The sequence below is a fragment of the Diadema antillarum genome, unplaced genomic scaffold, assembly GCF_040938485.1.
Source record: "Diadema antillarum isolate AM-2024a unplaced genomic scaffold, OU_Dant_1.0 scf00000157, whole genome shotgun sequence".
In the NCBI taxonomy this organism is placed as follows: Eukaryota; Metazoa; Echinodermata; class Echinoidea; order Diadematoida; family Diadematidae; genus Diadema; species Diadema antillarum.
Window position 1 is genome coordinate 284,788 of NW_027271046.1, and position 20,748 is coordinate 305,535.

The window sequence follows — 20,748 nt, forward strand, 5'->3', positions numbered from 1 at the left end:
AGTGGTACACAAAAGACACTGGAATTCTTGAATAGAAATTGCACAAAATTTGCTGAAATAAAGATAAAAATTGCTCCAATAGACATGTCTGGACACTAATCTGACATATTAATGTATAAAGAACTCTACATGGAGATTATACCATATCAGTTTCAATTGTTGGAATTAGTCAGAAAATGATAAAATCAGCTTTCCAGGAGGTTACAGTTTCCAAATACTTTCACAATATACAGTTCAGATATACAATTTTGCACATATTTCTAGATGGGATTGACTTAAGTTTTTGTATGTTTTGTTATTAGGTGAAATTTCATTTTATAAATAAGTGAGCAAAAGAAACCTTCATTATGTTAGAGGTCAAAATGAAAGATGGCAGAAGAGGTTATTACCCTAAGCACAATCAGTACATTTGATTTGTAAATTGAGGACTTAGAAACCCTATCATCAAACTGAAAGGCATAGATGCACGTGTGGAATTGCTTTGTGGATACAGAGAAAATTATAGAATGGGTAACGAGAATCCTGCGATCTCATTGGTCGAGAGCTATGTGTTTATTTACTGGCCGCACGCTGAGTCACGGTAAACATGTTATCGCACACTTGTAGCAAGAGTATGCGCACTTGTAACAAAGGTTCGCGCATTAAGCAAGTGTTCGCGCACTCAGTATGGAACACCTATTGGCTAAAACAACCATGCATCAGTTTTTACTGATGCATGGTTGGCCATGCATCCTGTAAAAACTGATGCATGGTTTTCGGGCTCTCGTCTATGGCAAGCCAAAAGGAAATGCATCCAGGAAATTTGTCATCAGGTAACACGATAGAAAAATGGGTTTTTTGCAAGAAAATTACCCATTCTATAAAACAGATGACGCACATGTCTTTTCGTGCGTCAGTCGGAATATAGTGTGCATGCGGTAACTATGGAATTTAGCCTAAACCCACTCGGCTTCACCTTGTGGGTTAAGCATTCCATAGTTACCTTATGCACACAATTCTGACTGATGCACTCAGACCTGTGCGTCATTTGTATACTGACACCCAGTTAAATGATTGTATCCACTTGGAACTCTAGATTCTGATCCTACTAAGTTGGGCATTTCATTGAATGACTAAAGGATAACAGAACAGTTGAATGTGTATTATTTGTAGTGGGCCTAAGGAGTAAGACATAGGGGATTGCTTGGCAAATGTTCAGAGTTTTCCCTTGCAGCATCCCCCTGTGAAAGTACACTTGTATCTTCCATTGATTTTACAATACATGTATTGAGAATTTGGCATATTACCGTACATTCTTTGAGAGGCTCTTACCCGTAGGACAATCTGTAGGACCCCCTACATTAGATGTGTAAATTTGGGATTTGCATGCTGCGCTGATATTTGGATCTTCTTGGTAGGCACAACTTACAGTTAATGTTATGAAAGACAATCCCAACAACCGCTAAGATACATTTTGTTGTGTGATTATTCATCAATTACGTGTGGCAGAAATTATTCTCACAGAAATTGCATGTTTGTATAGATAGGTTTCCATTAGTATAACAAAATACCTGATACTGTATAACAAAGTCACAAAGTCTCTTTTTTGGTGATAATAGACATCTGCCTTGTTTGTACTTTGCTTTTGGCTACCACTTTATCAAAGTGTCTGGGTCCATAGAACCTATTTATTCAGAGTTTCCATTGTATTAAAAATCTAGATATTGATTCTGGGAATTCCTTCTATAATGCTCTTCAGTCACATGTTGCATGTTATCATTCAATCTATAGCATTGTACAGTGTGTACAATGAATTGCGACATACAGACCAAGCTTCAGAGATGTTGGAGTAATTCTTTTATTAGAAACTATAAAAGATGAATTGGAAATGATATGCTTCAGATGTAATGAAAAAGGAAGACAACTACACTGTATCTGACAATGTTGCTTTTGATGAGGAAGACTGTTTTCATAGTATTGATGTGAGGAGGAACTGTTTCTTTGAAATTCAGAAGTGTACCAGCTTCATACAAAAAATGTCCACGGAGATGTAAATAATGTATATACATGTATTGTGTAAATAAATACAATGTACAATGTACGTATGTGGTAAATTGTAATCCTGCGAGTGAGAGATTGATCCTTTTACCCTTCCAAACTAGAACACTGGTAGTATTTTATTTTCAATGGTCCCAAGTGTTGTATTGGATGATATATTATGAGTATGATGAGTTATCTATTCAAATGTGTGTGTGTGTGTGTGTGTGTGTGTGTGTGTGCATGCATGTGTGTGTTTGCGTTTGCATTTGTGTGTCTGCACACGTGCATGTTTTGCTTGTTTTTTGGTCAACTAGCCAAAATCAGTTTGTATTTCTTTTTAAATCACATGTTATTATATTCTATTAATTGAGTGGATGCTAAGATCAAGACATGAAAAACTGCAAGTAATACATGGCAATGAAATCTGCTATTATTAGACGTGTTTGATGAGAAGTATATATACTCCTAAATGCGGCATCAGCACACATCACGACAAATGAAATAACAGAAAACTTCAATAGGATAATTATGTATGAGCATTCTATTTATTATTCACAAAATATTTTCTGTGACATCACTGTACAGAATAAATATGCAGTTTATTTGTACACTTGTTTCTAAATGATACAAACTTGCAATACATCGGCAGTCTAACACTTCTCACAACTTCGTTTTTCAAGCAAATTTGAATGCCTGATGTAGAAACGAAAAACATAAAATTATGAAGTGGAATAATTAGGACAGATTATTGGTTCAAGTAAATGAAAATATCTCATGATAACAGGAATAAGATATTTATTTCGACACATCATCTGTCACAAATATACAGTGATGCAAAAAAAAATGTAAATATGGATGAATATGCAATTTAAGAGTATCAACATTCTAGGACTGAATGCCGCAAAGGCTTCGACCAATAACCAAAAAATGTTTTTTTAAAAGTTATGAAAAATGTCATTTTTTATAACTTAAAAACAAACAAACAATGATGATACATGTACTAATGTAGGCCTACTACCATGGATTTACATTGATCTACTCATCGTCACCATTTTGCAGTTCAGTTATCCCTGTTATTTTTCTTCTGGATACCAATTTAATTAAGTATGTAATTAATATGTGAAGCACATTTGTCAGCAGTAAAGTGTAAATTACATTGGGACATATCTTTTTTTTTGTGATTGTTAACAGCTGACATCGGGACACTTGTTTGATGAAGCATGTGATATATGTTCTATAAATCAAACCTGTTCTACTCTTTTTTTTCGGAAAACCATAATAACATGATGTCTAAAATTACAATCATGGTTATTATTAGTATTGACATCATTATGAATTGATAACCTGGGCCAATATTGTTACTGTCATTGTTCATGTTGTTAGTCTTAAGCTGATGAAATATATCGTAAACTCCGTTCAAAAAAAAGAAAAGAAAGAAAGATAAATAGATATTGCTAAAAATGTAGATCAGCAGTTGCGATCTTGCAAATTTCATTTGTACAGGGGGAGACAAACTGAAGAAATCTCATATCTCAAAATAGATATCATGGCAGCATGAAATGTGACATCGGCAATAAGCTTGCATCAGCTCAAAATACCACGTTGTCATCAAACTGATATGTTTATTTCCTTTTAAGTTGGAGACACGTTCACTAAGCGCTAAAAGAGAACGTTCTGTGGTACAAGGTGTTCATTTTTTTTTTAATTTCCTCTCAAACAACATCAGAGAGCTTCGATAGAAACAGAGACTGGCTTTGTATTTATGAATTGACCATGGCAAGCAATACAAAATTGCTTCGGCGTACTTGCCGTGACTTTCAAAAGAATTTAAAGGGAGTACATGGGAAAACGTGTAAGCTATCCAAAATTAAGCTAACAAACGCTCGACTCGCTGATGATATGCATTTAAACTAGTCGTATAAGGGAAAGAGTATGGAAATATGATTTCGATGGGATTAGAATTAAATACGAGTTCTATTCTATCAATTGACATCCGCAGTTATAAAGAATAAATCTATTTTAAACTCAAGTTTTTTGTGTGCAAAGATTAAAGAATATAGATTATACTTACAATTAGATAGTGAAGAAAAGTTCCTGTCAAAACGCATGAAAAATCCATGTACATGTTTTTCCATATATCATATTGCATTTCTTTCAAAGTCCAAGAAGAGAGGACATTTCTTTGGTCATGAGATATGCATATTTGGCAATCTGGTCATGCTACACTGCTGAGAAATAAGTCTTATTTTTAAAATAAGGCAAGACAAGACTCTAACGCTTCTATTGGGTAGACATCCAACATTTCTCCAGTATTATACACGCAGATACATACTGAGGTTACAATCTTTTTTATTTTTTTTTTCATTCACAAGTTCACGATCGCCCAATTAAGTCGAAGAAGCTATTCTACGGAAGCGCTAGTTATATACCTGAATGAGAGGCTGGCAATGTGGGCAAAAGTCTGGCATTGCAGCCGCAGTGTTAAACGATATCCCTTTCTGTATTTTCTTCATCTTGCCTGACTTTTCTTTATATGCACAGCACCGCCTGTTGTCGATTTGGTAATTGCCTAGAATACAGTGTGAAAAACCTGCTACTCCTATAGCTACATAAGTTCACTCGCGTCAATGAAACTGACAATTCAAAGACAAGACGTGCTCCGAAAGTTTTCTTCTCAAATGATCGGGAAAACAGAACGAAAAGCAATGCTAGCACGTGATATCTATCAATGTCAACATGACGAGAGTCTTTGCAGCAGCTGCTCTGAAGAGGTTTGTGGATCACTGAATCGTACATAATCGGGATACGGATTGTCCGCCGTGTTTCACGATTCCACTTCGGAAGACTTCGGATCGGCCTCGCTTGTTCGTCACCATGAGCGCGATCGTCAGGTACTCGAAGAAATCCACGGTGTCATTACCGTCAGCATCGATTTCGAGCATCGCTTCCTGCGTTTGAACAAAACACATAATGCAGTCAATCTACCAGCCATGAGCAATTTCTAAAAAGTATATATAGCATCATCATTATGTTCCATTATCGGTCGTTGACAGGATTTTCCATTTTCATAAGAAACATCTCACATCAGAATGCAACATGTGTCAAGTCCAAGTACGTATTTTCGGTAATAATACGATATTTTTTTGGTTTGTTTGTTTGTTTCAATCTCCACGTTTCGCGTAGTTTTGCTTTCTCACATACGCAAAACATATTCGTACATCTCTACTTATCGATCACCAATGACAGATAAACAATCGAGACCCAACCTCTTTTTGCCCTTGCCTAAATTTTTCCCCTACCTTGATTTGTGCCGCAGAGTAGAAATTGCCCACAGTCGAATGAATGGCCCTCACGACTTCGGTAAAGTCTAGCATGAGATCGTCGCTGGTGTCGTACTGTTTGAACTGCTGGAAGTGGTCTTTGATCTGGTAAGGGAAAAAAACAACAACACAGGTATTGTAACGGTGCCTTTATTGCTCTGTGGTGTATAGCAGATATACATGATAGATATGCTTTAGCGTCCACTCTTTGATGCGCAATTTGCTTTATATTGTGTGTCGCACTTTTTTTAATGATGTGATATTTCTGTTACTGTATCTGCTATGCCATGTCAAAGAGATCACACCCATCATTGGTTTTAGTGACGGTTGCATTGTCACTATCAATACAACTGATATTATAATGATGTTAATAATAGTTGAACGATCATGATGATAACTGTAACAAGCATTGATACCACCACCTCAAATATAATCGTTTTCAGTATCATGGAATTGTCCTAATTTCTATTTTTGTCATTTTGATAAACAAAGTGTAGATGAAATAAAAGAATCCAGGCTATACTTCCTAGCCCGGATGTCACAGGACAATATAGACCTTATCTGAAATGAATTAGAGACAGACGGAACATGTGTCATTTATACATCGATAATCAATTGAAATGATCGAATACTATATAAAACGTTACGAATAACGCGTTAACAAGAGGACATATCCAAAGTAGAATCTAAAAAAAAATCATTATAAACACACACACACACACACACACACATTGATGATAGGACTATGGAAGTGAGAAAGTATACGCTTTTTTAACTGAAAGAAAAAAAGAAAGGTGGTAGTGTCGCTGCCCGGAAAGCAGTAGATGACAGAGGTTCGAGTCCCACTGGTTCCTTTTTTCCGACATGTTTGTTAATTTACAGATCAGCAGTTGCGATCTTAACAAATTTAATTTGTAGAGGGAGACAAAGTGAAGAAATTCGCACATATACACTTTTTTGTTCGTAACCTTATACGACAGAAATAGTGTAGCAAGAAGAGCATCAAATTTTATGAAGTCCCCTGTCGGTGTCTATTCAATATACGCCTGAAGGGATCAACACGTAGTGAAAGGTAATCACAAAGCTCTATAGAAAGGGTGTCCTCACCTGTCGTTCCGTCAATTCCGGGAAATACTTTGCTGCCAATTCGATGTTCAGATGACCATTGCTCAGGTCGACCAGATCTGGATGAGCTGAGGAGAGAGATAGTCATACACTTTATGTAAGTAAGAAATAGTTTTTTCTCGGGTGAGCACATAAAACGGTATAATATAGGGTGAGAAGGAGATGGCACAAACACGACTTCGATTGCAATATATTTGTAGGCAAAATAACCACTGATCTCTGTTCCATAGAGATCAGGGCCCTGTTTCATAAAATATGTTAGGATGACAACTCTTGCTGGAATGGCAACTTCCAATAGCAACAGCCAATCAGGAAGCTGGATTCTTGTCGTTACCATGACAATTGTCATTCCAGCAAGAATTGTTATATTATCGACCTTTTATGAAATGGGACCCATGCAGGGATAAAACGGGGGGAAAATCGACGTCTCACATTTTTTGTCATCAATGTTGTTTGCATTGTTTGTATATTATTGAAGTATAGGATTTGACAGTCGCAGATTTAAAAAAAAAAAATCCCGGATAAAAACCATTCTCTATTGTTGTCCATAACAACAGGAATCTGAAAGACTAGATGCAATATAGCATACTCAACCTACATAGGCCATCCTATAGTATTTATAGCGACGAAGAAAAGACGCGAAAGACGAGTTTATAATAGATGGAAAGCCGTTTCGCATCTCATTTTTTCTCTTCTCATTTTTTTCGCATTTATTTCTTCCATTCTATTGTCTTTTTTTCTCTGCGGTATTTCTATCAGATCTCCTCATTTTCTTATACTTTTTCTTCTGTTCGGGATTCTTCCATCTTTTTATTTTGCTCTTTATAAACCTGTCTGTAAGGAATTCCCTTTCTTTTATTTCTGTCATGTGATCCTTTTGCTGGTTCGTCATCCACTGAGTATATTGATAATGTTACTAGCAATAGTGAGCAAACGGTATCAACCAGGCACATTGTGCCCGACTCCTCCAACTTTACCCCAAATAACCTTCCCTTCCACAACTCCGTCAGTGGCAGATGGGGGGGGGGGGGGGGGGGGGGGGGCGCACCGGGCTTGCGTCCCCTTCCCCCTTTATTTTTGTTAAAACAAAAGAAACGAAAAAAAAAATAGAGGGGGCGCGTGCACCCCTTTTCATTTCATAAAGCCCCCCTCCCATTTCGGAATGGATCCGCCTCTATCCGTGAAGTATTATGGTGTAACCTACGCAGTTGAGTTGGAGATAGGAGCACACGGGATTCCCGCCTCTTCTTCACCGCCTCGGCCTTCTTGAACGCCTTCTCGGGCCCCGCCCCGAGGACGTCCCTCTCTTCGGACTCCTCCATCTCGGAGCCGTCGATGGGCTGGAGCCGCCTGTCGGAGTCCTTCGTCCGCGGGCTTCCCGGCGGGCTAGGCTCGGGCGATGCCGTATTGGAATTGGACTTTTCGCTGTCCTGCAGGGGTATGAGATGGTGTCGAACTACCGGCCTCAGTACTCTGTAACATGGGAGAAGAAAGGCACTTTAAAACAACATATCTGAGAACATAGACTACTGCGTATATTAGGCCTATATATCAAACAGATGAATAGATATTGTAAGCATTGGTGATGTATGTCTTAGACATTTATACTGCACGAAACCTATGATCTCAGTGTACCAGATTTTTACCTCCGAAATTGTCAATCCAGGACATTCCTGATACTGAAGAAGAGATTGACGTCAGACCATTTCGGAGGTAATTTTATGATACCGAGACACAGAGTTTAGATGTCATTATGCCAGGTAGGTGAAAAGACAGATAAAAATGAACGAAAAAAAAACACTTTTCAGAGCCATCGAGTAGAAATAACTGTACATGACAGAAATAAATCTCTCGAAGCACTGAAGGTTTTTTTTTTTTCATTTGATATTTGTGGAGACAAAATTCATCGGGATACAAAAATGAACTCATGTTTCATATTGATCTACGAACTCTCAAGGGTCATAGTATTTTGAACTTCCATAATCTCTGAGCTGATAAGTCTGCCTATAGCTACTCTTATTCCTCATAACTTTGTGTGGACAGCGAATTCTTGTTTGAATCATGAATATACTTACAGCGACTTTCCTGTGCTCTTCTTTATCGGGTGTCCAGTGAGATCCTATTGAGAGAAATACAAAATTTCAGCAAACTTGAAAATAGTATACACCTTTGTTCGTTTGTTTGCTGATACATGTAACTCAGCACTGTTTTGACTCTGGCATATACCAGCACTGAAGCAACGTGTCTAGCAATAGTTTAACACGGGACAGGAATGAAAGTATAATATTGGTTCAACCATCATGTTTTATACTGTAATTGTTGATGTTACATTCTGGATTGCCTTATCAGCTTTGACTATAACACTCGAATTGTGCTTTAAACTCCAATTTGTAATGTAGGAAACACAGCATTATGAAACAGTTAAACAATCGCAATTCAATCACAGACTGGTGTTAAATTTTGAGTTGGTATCTTCGTTAGCATTCGAGTGGAATTTGATTCTTCACACCTTGTCACATTCTTAATGGTTTGCCACCTTTTCGATTGCTTGTTATATGTGCGGGGTGTATAGTTATACTGAAGTTTCGTTATTCCGAAGGTTCATTAATCCACAAAATGAAACAATGTTCGTTATTCCGAAGGTTCGTCAACCCAAATATGAAATAAGGTGCTTATCAACGAACCTTCAAAATTTTACGAACTTCATTTCGTTTTCAGATTAACATATACCGTCGGAATAACGAGTCTTTTTTTTTTCATTTTCAGATTAATGAATCTTCGCAATAACAAATCTTATTTCATTTTTAGGTTAACAAACCCTCGGAATAACGAGCCTTCGGAATAACACACTGTAACCGTTAGGTGCATGTCTATACATTACCTCAGGCAGCGCGATATAGTGAAGCGGTAAATCAGCTTTAGTGATGTCCAGTTGGCCTTCTTTTGCCCCGTCGTAGATGGCGTTTAAGATTTTCTTAAATCTCTTAGCGTCGATCTTCTTGAATTTCCCTTCTTCTTGCCGATCAACCAAGATTCTACGATCAAAAATGAAAGTCAGTGTGAAGAAAAATTGGATTTACCTGCTGCGTATTTCCTTTTTCTCATTACAACGATTTCGTATGACATATATGGCCAAAGCAAAACAACCAATACACATACAAAGAGAGAGAGAAAGAAAGAGAGGAGAGAGGGGGAGAGATCTCCTTCTCTTCATCCCGCTCCTTTTATTTCCTCTTCATCAGTATTACCATCATAATCGTCATCTTATTCAAACAAATTGGGAGGAGAATGACGAGGAAGAATAATTACCCGTACCTTTCCCTCGTGCCCTTTTTTTTCTTTGTGTATAGGTTTGTAAAGAGCACATTTGAGAATGCAAGACTTCTACGCACATATTTCACAAGGTGTTACCTGATATAATCATACCCCAGCACAAAATGCTACTAGCTGCCAAGATTTTCAGCTCTGCCTATGATATATACAGTAGTTAAATAGTTGCATGTGTTTCTCGTGCACGCAGCCTTCATCACATCAGGAATGCCAGAGACGCGAATAAGAACATAATAACAATAAAAGGCTTCAAGCATTATGCCCTCATTTCGCGATGGTCACATATTTATACAGTATGTCCTATAATTACATCCACGTTCAATAAATCATGCAATTTGTATTTTGAAACCATCATTCAATATTTGCCTGCCATGTACTTGGTGATTATACATTTAGGTGTTGTCGTATGTCTCTGATTTTATTGTCTTTTTAATCAACAAACCAGGGATGGCCAGTTTAAGGCAGGCAGGTTTTATCTCGAACAGTTGGATAAATAAAGTAAACAAACGAAAGAGAAAAGCCTGGAAGACCCTGAGAGTTCTATAAAGCAGAGTAGACAAAACCAGCAGAAGTTGATCTAATGAAGATGGTAACTTACTTAAAGTCTTTCTGGATCCCCTTGAAGCAACCCACGGCGAGTTTCTGCTGGTTGATGATCTCGTCTTCCAATCGTCTGATGTCTTTCTCCATGGAGTAGATCTTTCTCTTCAATCCCTCAACCTCCAACTCAAGGTCTTTGGGAAATAGATGTATACATTATAAGTAAATTAGATAGAAAATAGACAGGTAGATAGATTAGAAGAATAGAGATAGATAGATATAGATAGATAGATAGATAGATAGATGAATACAATATTTTTATCATAACTATACATAAACAGATAAATAATTGATAGGCAGGTAGATACAATGTATATTGATAGATATACACAGATATATATGTATATATATATATATATATACATATATATATATACTCCTAGATGGGTCATTTGGAAGACATTTCCATTTGTTTTATATGCAAATTTATTATATACATGTTCAATGGCAGTTTACGCAATGGAGACACGAAAATTGTCTCCTTAATGACCAGTTGTCTCCCTAATGAAGACACTTCCCCCCAATATGTCTCCCTAAGGTGCCAACTAGGGATATATTTCTACACGTATATACATATAGGTATAAATAGACATATTGGTAGGAAGATAAACAGATGGGCCGATGAAGAGAGAAGAAAGGTGAAAGATGTAACGCTGAGCTTAGAAATTTCGTTGGAGAAATGGCATATTTCTTATTGAAAACGGGTTGATAATCATTATCATCACACAAATTCAAAGTCGGGTTTATTGTTTCATAGTTATGATGAAACGGTTTCTCCTTTTTTGCCCCGCTTTAACTTCTTTACCTTCTTCTTCTTTCAGAGGGCATGGACTCACTGCATCAATTGATACGGTACGCTAAGTAGACATAATAAGGCGAGCCAAACATAATGGTTGCTGTCAGTCACTTTTTTGGCAAAAGTTTGTTAGAAAACCAATATCACCTCGTTTTCATATTGAGGTGCAAACAATATCGCCGTTGTAGCATGCATCCTTAAATCTATATCTCTAGTAGCAGCTCCATGTTAATTTGTGTTTCGCTTCAGAGCTATAATACTCATCGAGAATCAATACCTGTGAGACGAAAGCATTAACCTGATATACTGTCAAATCAATATTGGTGAGAACAAAAACAAAGTAGACAAACATATAATACCAACACCACATATTTCTCACACCTTCACGCAGCAGTAGAGCTTGAACGGAAAACCCAACGAATGCTATATACACAACACATTGTAAATCTATGTCCACGCATATCGGACACAGCGTGCTTGAAATTAAATCACCGTCAGAATAATGACAAACACAACAACAGCAAATCCCGAATCTCTAAAACACATTTGGCACATTATTCCATTAGTCACACATCAGAACAAGAGAAAAGAATGAGATGTTCATAATATAAGTTGTAAAATTGCCTCCATGTTGTTTCCACCATTTCAACACACTCTTGGCTATGGTGAAATGTGTATAGAAACTTGTACACACTGTTCCAAGAGTCGACCCGATTGCCAAATCAATGAACTGCGACACTATGTCTAGAAGAATATTTTCCATCAACGTTTTGTACTATCTAGAGGAGACAGTTCTCCAATTTAATCGTATCACGGAAATATGGTGTGTTATAAAATTATGTACTGATTCTACATATTCATTTTCAGATATTCTTTTTCTTTTTCATTTTGCCTTTACTTTGTTTTATTCATATCCATATTTACAAAGGTTTGGGTATGCTATTGAAAAACTTTCTCGCACTTTGATGTCGCAAAAATGAAATCGAACCATCTTTAATGATATATGATATATTTGATATCATGATGCCATATAGAAATGCAATACATTTTAGTTAATATATGTTATGGTAAATTATGTTATATTATGATATAGGGTAATGTTATATAGAATTATATCATACACTGTATAATATTATACAATACTAAAAATTAACATAACTATATGTTCAAATAACCTATCGATTTTCGGATTTCTTTTTCTTTTTCTTTTTGCGGTTACTTTAAGCCGTAATCATAAGTTTCAATATCTATATCTTGAATAGTTTACTTACATTTGACAAGCCAACATGATACGAATTTGCCTTTTATGACTTTAGTTAGTTTTTATGTGATATTAGATAACATTATGTGATATAATGTCATGTGATTATGTGTGATGTAATATTGTATGATAAAAGGTATTAGGTTAAAGTACAATATATCCCAATTCATCATGACAAGAATATATAAACTACATAAAATTCTACAAGCTATAAATGGATATTAACGAAGCTTTTCTACAAATACGGCAGGCCGGATAATCATGGCTAACTCTAAATCAAAAGAGTATTAACTATGTTTATTCAGGTACTCATCACGGCACGGAAAACAAGGCTAATAAACGTTCATAGCTAATTTAGATATTCACACGGACTCATCACCATGACAACAACTAAGCCTGAAACAAATGAAGGAAACAATCCAACCAAAGATGTAGATAAAATGAAAAAGAAGTAGTGAGTGTTGATCAATCAAAACTTGAAGGAGGATAGCAAAAGACTACCACCATTTTCAATATGGAAATAGATAGATCTTACAGGGCAGAAAAATGGCAAACAAGAGATAAACCAGACGGCAACTTGTGGTAACTATATCACGGTAACCTGCCTCCAGCGCTCAGTAAGTTGCCTGATAAACTTCCCGCCAAATCCGGCGACGAACTGGCGAGCGACTCGAAGGATTTTGAAACTGTCAGAAGGGGTTAGAAGAAATCCCGATTACTACTTCAGTTTTACAGTTTCAATTGTTTTACCACACACACTATACAAAAAGATCGAACAGATCCTCAAAAGGCTCACAATATTCCTAGGAATACATGAAAAGAGATGAGTGTAAGGATTATGGTACTGGAATCCACTGAACTATTGATTGAAAAGAAAATGACACACCAATGACGTCTCTCTTCTTATTTCTTCTATTGTTGGACAGTGTCAGCCAAAGGTTTATTGTTGCAAATACCTTAATTCTAATATCACAAAGGTTTTTGGCATATAGTGCAATGAAAATATGGTTCTTTGAAGAACGTGTGCACTTGATGGCAGAAACTGATCAACAATCTTGTTTGCCCAAAGGCCGGGCGTAATGCAGGACCTTTGTAGCGGCCGTCAGACTGAAATATACCAGTAATGTCACGTATCGTGCTACAATACGACGTGTATTACTTTGTATTATGTACATGAACACAATGTGCTCCATTAAAAAATAATCAAATTGTGATTCAATCCGTGCCAATCACAGAAAAAAGCAAATTCTTTTTGGAAGCCGAGGAGAAATGTGTGTGCTGACTACAGTAATCTATAGAATGTGCTTGTGTGCCTGTTCAATGGTGTGAATATACTGTGTGGTATACATTATTTACATTAATGTTCACACACATACACACACACACATACGTGTTTATATATATATATATATATATATATATATATATATATATATATGTATATATATATATATATGTATATATATATGTGTGTGTGTGTGTATGTGTGTGTGTACATGCACACACGCATACATACATAATAAGGGAGAGAGAGAGAGAGAGAGAGAGTGCATAGTGTGTATGATGTGTGTGAGAGCGTGCGTGTGTCTTGTCGTTATTTAAACATAGCATTTGATATGATATATGTATAGCACCCAGAAGTATACGTACAAGTCAAAGCAACATGATTCCAAATTCCCCAAACTTAAAAACTAACAGAAATACCACAAAACACTGCCATAAACGCATATTACCGTCTACTCTCAGACTAAACGGGGTGTACGCAAAATCTACAAATAATGACAGAAGTTGAAATTAAACGCCAATTACAAACTATTATCCGATACACAAGAAATAAATACAAACATCTTATTTTATTGCTTTGTTTCCTTCATAATGTAATGGATTGCTAGGAGTTCATCACAATAATATTGATAAAACCTCTAATCTGGATGTTCAGCTTGCGACGGATGCTTTTACCGATATACGTTAGCCTTTTAACGTTCATGCAGATTCTCTCATAGTTTGCAAGATTGATTAGGTTTATATAAAAACACAAATCGATTTCAAACTAATGTTTCAAAAATGATATTCTGCACTATGATAGACCTTGGTGTTGAGATTCTACCTGTCAACACTCTCATAGGATTCTTCTGGTTTCTATATACATGTTTATCTTGGCATATCTTGTCACATTTTACATAATTATTGCTTTATCCTCTGAAACATTGTGACAAAACGAATGCACGTGATAAACATACCTTCCTCCCACATCTTGCAAGTAAACAATGTTAACCAATCGAAATGATGATAAAAAATCTTGATATATTGAAACAACCACAAATGTTTGCTCGATTTAAAAAAAACACACACAAAAATTGTTTTGCATTTACACAATCACACTACTATTACAAAGGATAAGGGGCATTTGGAACATACTATAAATGCCAGAATTCGTGTTTTCCTTCAGCTTTATGAATAGGGTTTAAAACAGTCCAGCAGTGAGAATAAAGTATAACAAGGTGTGTAATTTCAAAGATCTGTGCAGTTAATGAAGATCGTTGTAGAAACGACTATTTAAGCTTACATTGTAAAAACTTGTAAAAAATGCAACAACGATTTGGAAAAATCAAAACGACCACCGATATATGGGTAAGTGTTAAACTGTCTTTCTGAAGCGCTGTATACTGTAAAGAGTGGAGTTGGTAACATCAAATTACGCGAGATACAAGGTATAGTCAGAGTGATTTATATAATGTTTAACAAGGAAAACAACATACCATTTCTATTGACGATCTTTTTATCCAAGGAGTCTTTCATCTTTTGAATCTTCAACTTTTCTTCCGTTTCCTAAAAACAACAAACACACAAACAAATAAACAAAACATAACGGGTCAGTTTATTGGCTGACAATGTTTAGTCGGGCCTTTGTAACAATTATACTGTCCGCCACCATTGTTCAATAACACATTTATTCTGAGAAAACAATGAATGGAATGTGGATTGATAACATGACACGATACCGCTTCACCACAATAAAATTGCAATGATCAAATTCATTATGATGACAGCTGAGTTATCAACGATACAGATGCGAGCATGCAAGTTATTGCTGAAAATGTAATAACTCATACATAACTGATACAGAAAGTGCTGAGCTTTCTGCGAAACAAGTCTCCTTGAAACGGTTATAAATAATCGTGTTCAAAGATCTATACAAGAACAATTTGCATTTCATCAATTCGGTGGCAAAATCGCGTTCATTTTCGAAAGTTGGACAGAAGCTAGCAAACAAACACATACATCAAATCTCTATCTCCCCTTCTCTCCCACTGTTCCCTCTTCCATCCACTTTCTTTCTCGAACCACAAATGCCTCAATCTAATCGAACATCATTATTATGCCAAGTATGGTAGTTTATAGCTTACCCTTAATTTCTCCGTCAGTTTCTCCTTCATATCCTCGTACTTGGTTGTCATCTCCTCCAACTCCTTGGTGAGTTTTTCTTCCCGTTTCTTCGACGCCTCCATCAACTTTGTCTTTTCCTTGTCCCATAGCTGTACCGTGCCGTTTCGTTGCAGCCTATCCAAAGTAACATTCATGAACATAATATAGATGACAATGAAATTATGATGACAGCAGCGAAATGCATCGGTGGATAGGGCCAACGACAAAGATGATTGATTATACTGCTGGTAAACCGGGAAAGTTTTTTTTTTTCACGTAGAACGAGGTTTCTGTTCACACACTGCTAATTGTCTTCGGAGGTAGTACATCGTTTTTGCCCATGCTTTGTTAGGCGTGAATATACATTATCCATTTAGGCCCTATATTATGCTGAGGCCATCCGTATTACAATCTGCAGTATTTTCTTAGATAGATTTACCAGGTTTAACTACAACTACCTATAGTCAAATGAAACAAGTTGATATTCCTATCTTGAGCGTACATCTAAAAAGTAGTGTTTGTCTGCGCGATACTTATACAGCAGACGCAAAGGTGTTTAAATAATAGGTTTTGGGACGCGGATATTTACTGTATTTTCAGGTGTAATACCAATTAAGATTTTGTGTTAACTCGATCACAATGAAAGTGAATAAGGTTCAAAGAGGAAATAACACGTATGTATAGATGAAAACGGTGGATGATCCAAATACAGTTGCGGGTCCGATATTCAAAGTACAGTGATGTCTAAATAGCTAGAAGTCAAACTCCTAACTTAACTATTAAACCAAACTTGCACTCAATGAGAAACGGATACTGCGTGTGCAAAGCATTGCCTTGCTACCACACTGGGGAGTGTATGGAGAGCTTACTGTGCAATTTGTTCTTGTTTTTCTTTCAGCTGCTGCTGCAAGACGGGTACCGTGTATTTCCCAGCATTCTCTGTTGCTTCCTGAGCTTTCCACTTCAGCTCAACATTCTGCTGTCTCTCATCATACAATTGCTCTGCAAACAAATTTGAACAAAAACAGCACACTTTAAACCATCATAACCTACATAGCAGACAAAACAGTAAAATGATTTTTAAGGAATGCAATTGGAAGAAACCTCATGGATTTTTAATGGTATCATCGGGCAGATTGTGTGGATGTATACAGGAAATGTACGAGTCATTTTGACGAATGAGTTCTTCTTCATTGCAATGTTATTTTGACGTAATTACTTATCACCTTCAGCTCAAATCAGTTATGGATTGATCAAGCTGTGACATTTAATGATGACACCCCTCCCCATGAATTTCTCTTTTCTGTCATTGATTGCGTCTTTCCTTTATACAAAACGGTCATATATTTGTCAGTTTGGTTTAATCATGAGTTATTTACATTATTAGCCGGTTAAGTCAACTGGAGACGGCCCCTTAATGAACTGCTTTTTAAGCCTACCGCCTGCCTTTATACCACCCAAACCATTTCAAGCAGTTTCAATTCTGCATAGCTTATTATGTAAAACAACTCGCAAAAATACACGTTCGACTAACGATGGTCTTGAGATCAAAAGCATGCAGTAGGTCCTGTAGCACAGTAAACCGATAGAGTCTATGTCTATCGTTACTAGTGTATAATGCAAGGCACACATGCATGTAAAAATCATCAAGAAAATATCTGTGGTGCGTGTGTGTGTGTTTCTTTTTTTTTTTGCGTGAAACTCTCTAATTCTGACACTTACCTTGTAATAGTTTAACTTCTTTGATCATGTTCTCTTCCCTCTTAGCTGTAACCTGTAATTCGAACATAATTTAGATTATGTAGATTAAAGGATATTACTGTATCGAGAAAGTATAAAGACAAGGCAAATATTATGAAGCAACGAGTAAGAGTGAAACAAACCACTTTCGCTCGTCAGCGCGCTTGTCAGCGGATAGAATACAATAAGTTACTGAGGAACATTAATGTGATTTCAACTTCAATATAGTGGAAATGCCCACTATCTCTTCGTCAGTATCTATTTCGCTACATCATCGTTAAGGTGGCTTACAAGACACAAGCTTGAAAACGCACGTGTAACCACAAAAAAAAAAAAACATTCTGCCACCACACAGTTAAACTATATATAGCGTCATATAGCTCCCCTCGATAACTTTAACTTTCTGTAATGGATCGATAACGGATCTAGCCCTATTATCATTCGTTGTTATTCGCACAATGCGTCGGTGAGAACACGGGCCTTTGATGTGGAGCTGTTAGCCGATTCATCAGAAACACACTGACAGTAAACAATTCGGACTTTGAACAACGTATATATTGAAAATAAAATGCAGACTGTTCTTAGTTACCATAATAATAGTATAAGGTAACAGTGTATATAGCCTAGGTCCTACATGTGTATTATGCTGTATTCATCAGGGGCAGCCCAACACATATTTGGCTTTGAAAGAAAAAGAAAAAATAGACGGAAAATAGATTGGAAACAAACACAAGAAAATCTATTGATTTTCAAGGGCTCCTACCCAAGATTCTTCAAAGGAAAGAGGGTTGGGGCTTGCCCATTAACATAAAATTCATGTATAGAGTGTTGTATTCATCCATCAATTTAACTGTTCATGTATATGAGGGACACTTGCGTCATTATCTGACATATACTCAGGTTGAAAAAGACTAATCAGTCTCGATCATGCCGATGATGACCAGACCCATCTGTGTGTTAATGAGAATAATAGCTGTCAGCGGTGCTCATATAGACGTATGCCGTCATGTTTTGATACTATACGGATATACAAGATGCCAGGTGTTACAAGGCTGTACTTTGATGATTTCACAATCTGAATCGGCAGCCTGTCCATTTGATTGGTTTACTTTTCTTTCTTTTTATGTTTGTTGCCGTTGTTCATGACACACTTGACATGACATGATGCAATACGTAAAGTCAATTAATATCTGTCTTTCGTGTTTCGTTTCGGGGTAGCCTTAGCTGAAATTACGTATCTACAGTTGAATAAAAAGTAAATTTATTATCCTGCAACTTCAACAACACTAGAATTCCTTAACTATTTAAGAAACGTATAATCACCTTTAACCTCGTGTCAAGTCCTTTTTTGACGTCATCAACCTTCTCGGTTAGACTCATGATACACTCTGCAGCTGATTTGTCTGTGTCGTTTCCATTTATGGCGTCATCCTGGAAAGATGGGCGCTTCTTAAACGACTTAAAAACGTCTAACAGTTCGACGCGTATCCTCTCCCAACAGTCTTTGTCCTTTGAGAACGAGAGAAAAAAAAATGTGCAAATTAGCCTATATTACCAACTTGTAAAAGACTCAATTGATTAGTAATTTGTAGACAAAGCATGCAATGAGACGCAGAGAGATAGAAAAACAAAACAAGATGGACAAAACGAAGATACACGAATAGAAATGGAATAGCAGTTACTTCATTGAGGTTGAGAAGAAAAATGAGAATGATGGCACGTTGGAGTTTTCCCATTTCGTTTGTTTAATGCGGTTTATTTCAGCCTGTTATGGGTAAGTTAGAAACTACACACAGGAAAACCTGGTGAGATGTGATGAAATTTAGATAGGCTTATATATATATATATATATATATATATATATATATATATATGCATGAGAGAAGGCAAGATAGCAAGTTATAGGGAAAAAGATTAGTACAGTCGATTTCTGTTATAACGAAGTCCTCAGGAGCGGCAGTTTTCTTTCGTTATATCAAAATTTCGTTATACTAGTAGCCGAAAGATAAAGCACAATTATATTGTAATCAGAGACACAATGTCAATGTATAGGTCAATGGATGACTCAAGCGATTGCTAAAAACAGGGAAAGTAAATCAACAGCGGAAGCATAAACAAGAAAATATGATTTAAAGCAGAATCAAGGAACATCCAAGTCAACTCAAGTAGGAATTTGAGGCGAGGTATTTAGTAAATAGACTCACAATTTGTTGTAGCTGCTCGGCGTGTTCGGCGGATTTGAGGCAGAGCATCGAGCCGGACGCCAGGTCGTCCTGTACGGCGAGCACGGACTGCATGGCACCCAGGACGGCCGAGAGTCCCTTCTGGAGCAAGGCTAGTCGGTCCCGCGAATAGAGCAGGGCCTGGAAGTCTGCCGAAGTCATGGCCACATCAAACTGGTCTCCTGGGAGGAAAAAAAGTGATGATGATGATGATGATGATAACAATAATAATAATAACAACAACAACAACAATGATATCAATTATATTATTATCATTATCATCATTATTATTATACTTTTTTATTTTTCTATTGTAATAGATAATAAAAATAATGATAATAATAATAATAATGTTAATAATAATAACAACAATAATAATAATAATTATAACGAGAAAAAACAAAATCATATCGGCATCATTACAACGTTACTCTCGAAATTCCTTAGATTGGAAACCTGTTTATGAGATAGTGGTAAGGGACCAATCCTAAATTAGACTGAGAAAAATATCGGCTTCTAAATCTATTAGATTGAGATTTTCAATCTAATTTTAGCTTGGTCCCTTATCTCAGTCTAAAGAATTTAGAGAGTAAGTAAACAATCCTTTTGTCTGTCGTCGACAGTACGATATGTTTAATACCTATCGGTAACTATACACAGCCCATGCAGTCGCTGTACATGCGGAGCACGGGGTCTGGTCGGGCTAGCCTATCGGGTGCTGTTCGAAAGGGCTATATAGGAACTTCTGCTCTCTTGATCTGGATCCTAACAGCAGTACGTGACTCGTCTCGCTGCCTTGACAACAGATCTACCTCTGCGAGTAACCACCAACCGGCCGATACCATTCTCCGCGAACGTTATGATATCTTCTTGTGAATAACAAAATTACGATTTCCTTAATCATTACAC

General features: G+C 36.7%; 1 protein-coding gene across 1 annotated transcript; it reads right to left on the reverse strand.

Annotated features, from left to right (window-relative positions):
- Positions 1-4,799: 4,799 nt before the first annotated feature.
- LOC139722118 (uncharacterized) lies at positions 4,800-20,022 on the reverse strand. The gene is made up of 14 exons (XM_071633439.1): positions 19,822-20,022; positions 18,941-19,126; positions 17,600-17,651; positions 16,747-16,879; positions 15,859-16,012; positions 15,211-15,280; positions 13,087-13,137; positions 10,393-10,528; positions 9,346-9,499; positions 8,540-8,583; positions 7,669-7,937; positions 6,447-6,532; positions 5,319-5,444; positions 4,800-4,967 (listed from the first exon to the last, which is right to left on the reverse strand). Exons 1-14 carry the CDS (start codon positions 19,999-20,001, stop codon positions 4,800-4,802), a joined length of 1,809 nt encoding a protein of 602 aa, XP_071489540.1. The 5' UTR covers positions 20,002-20,022.
- Between the last annotated feature and the right edge of the window lie 726 nt (positions 20,023-20,748).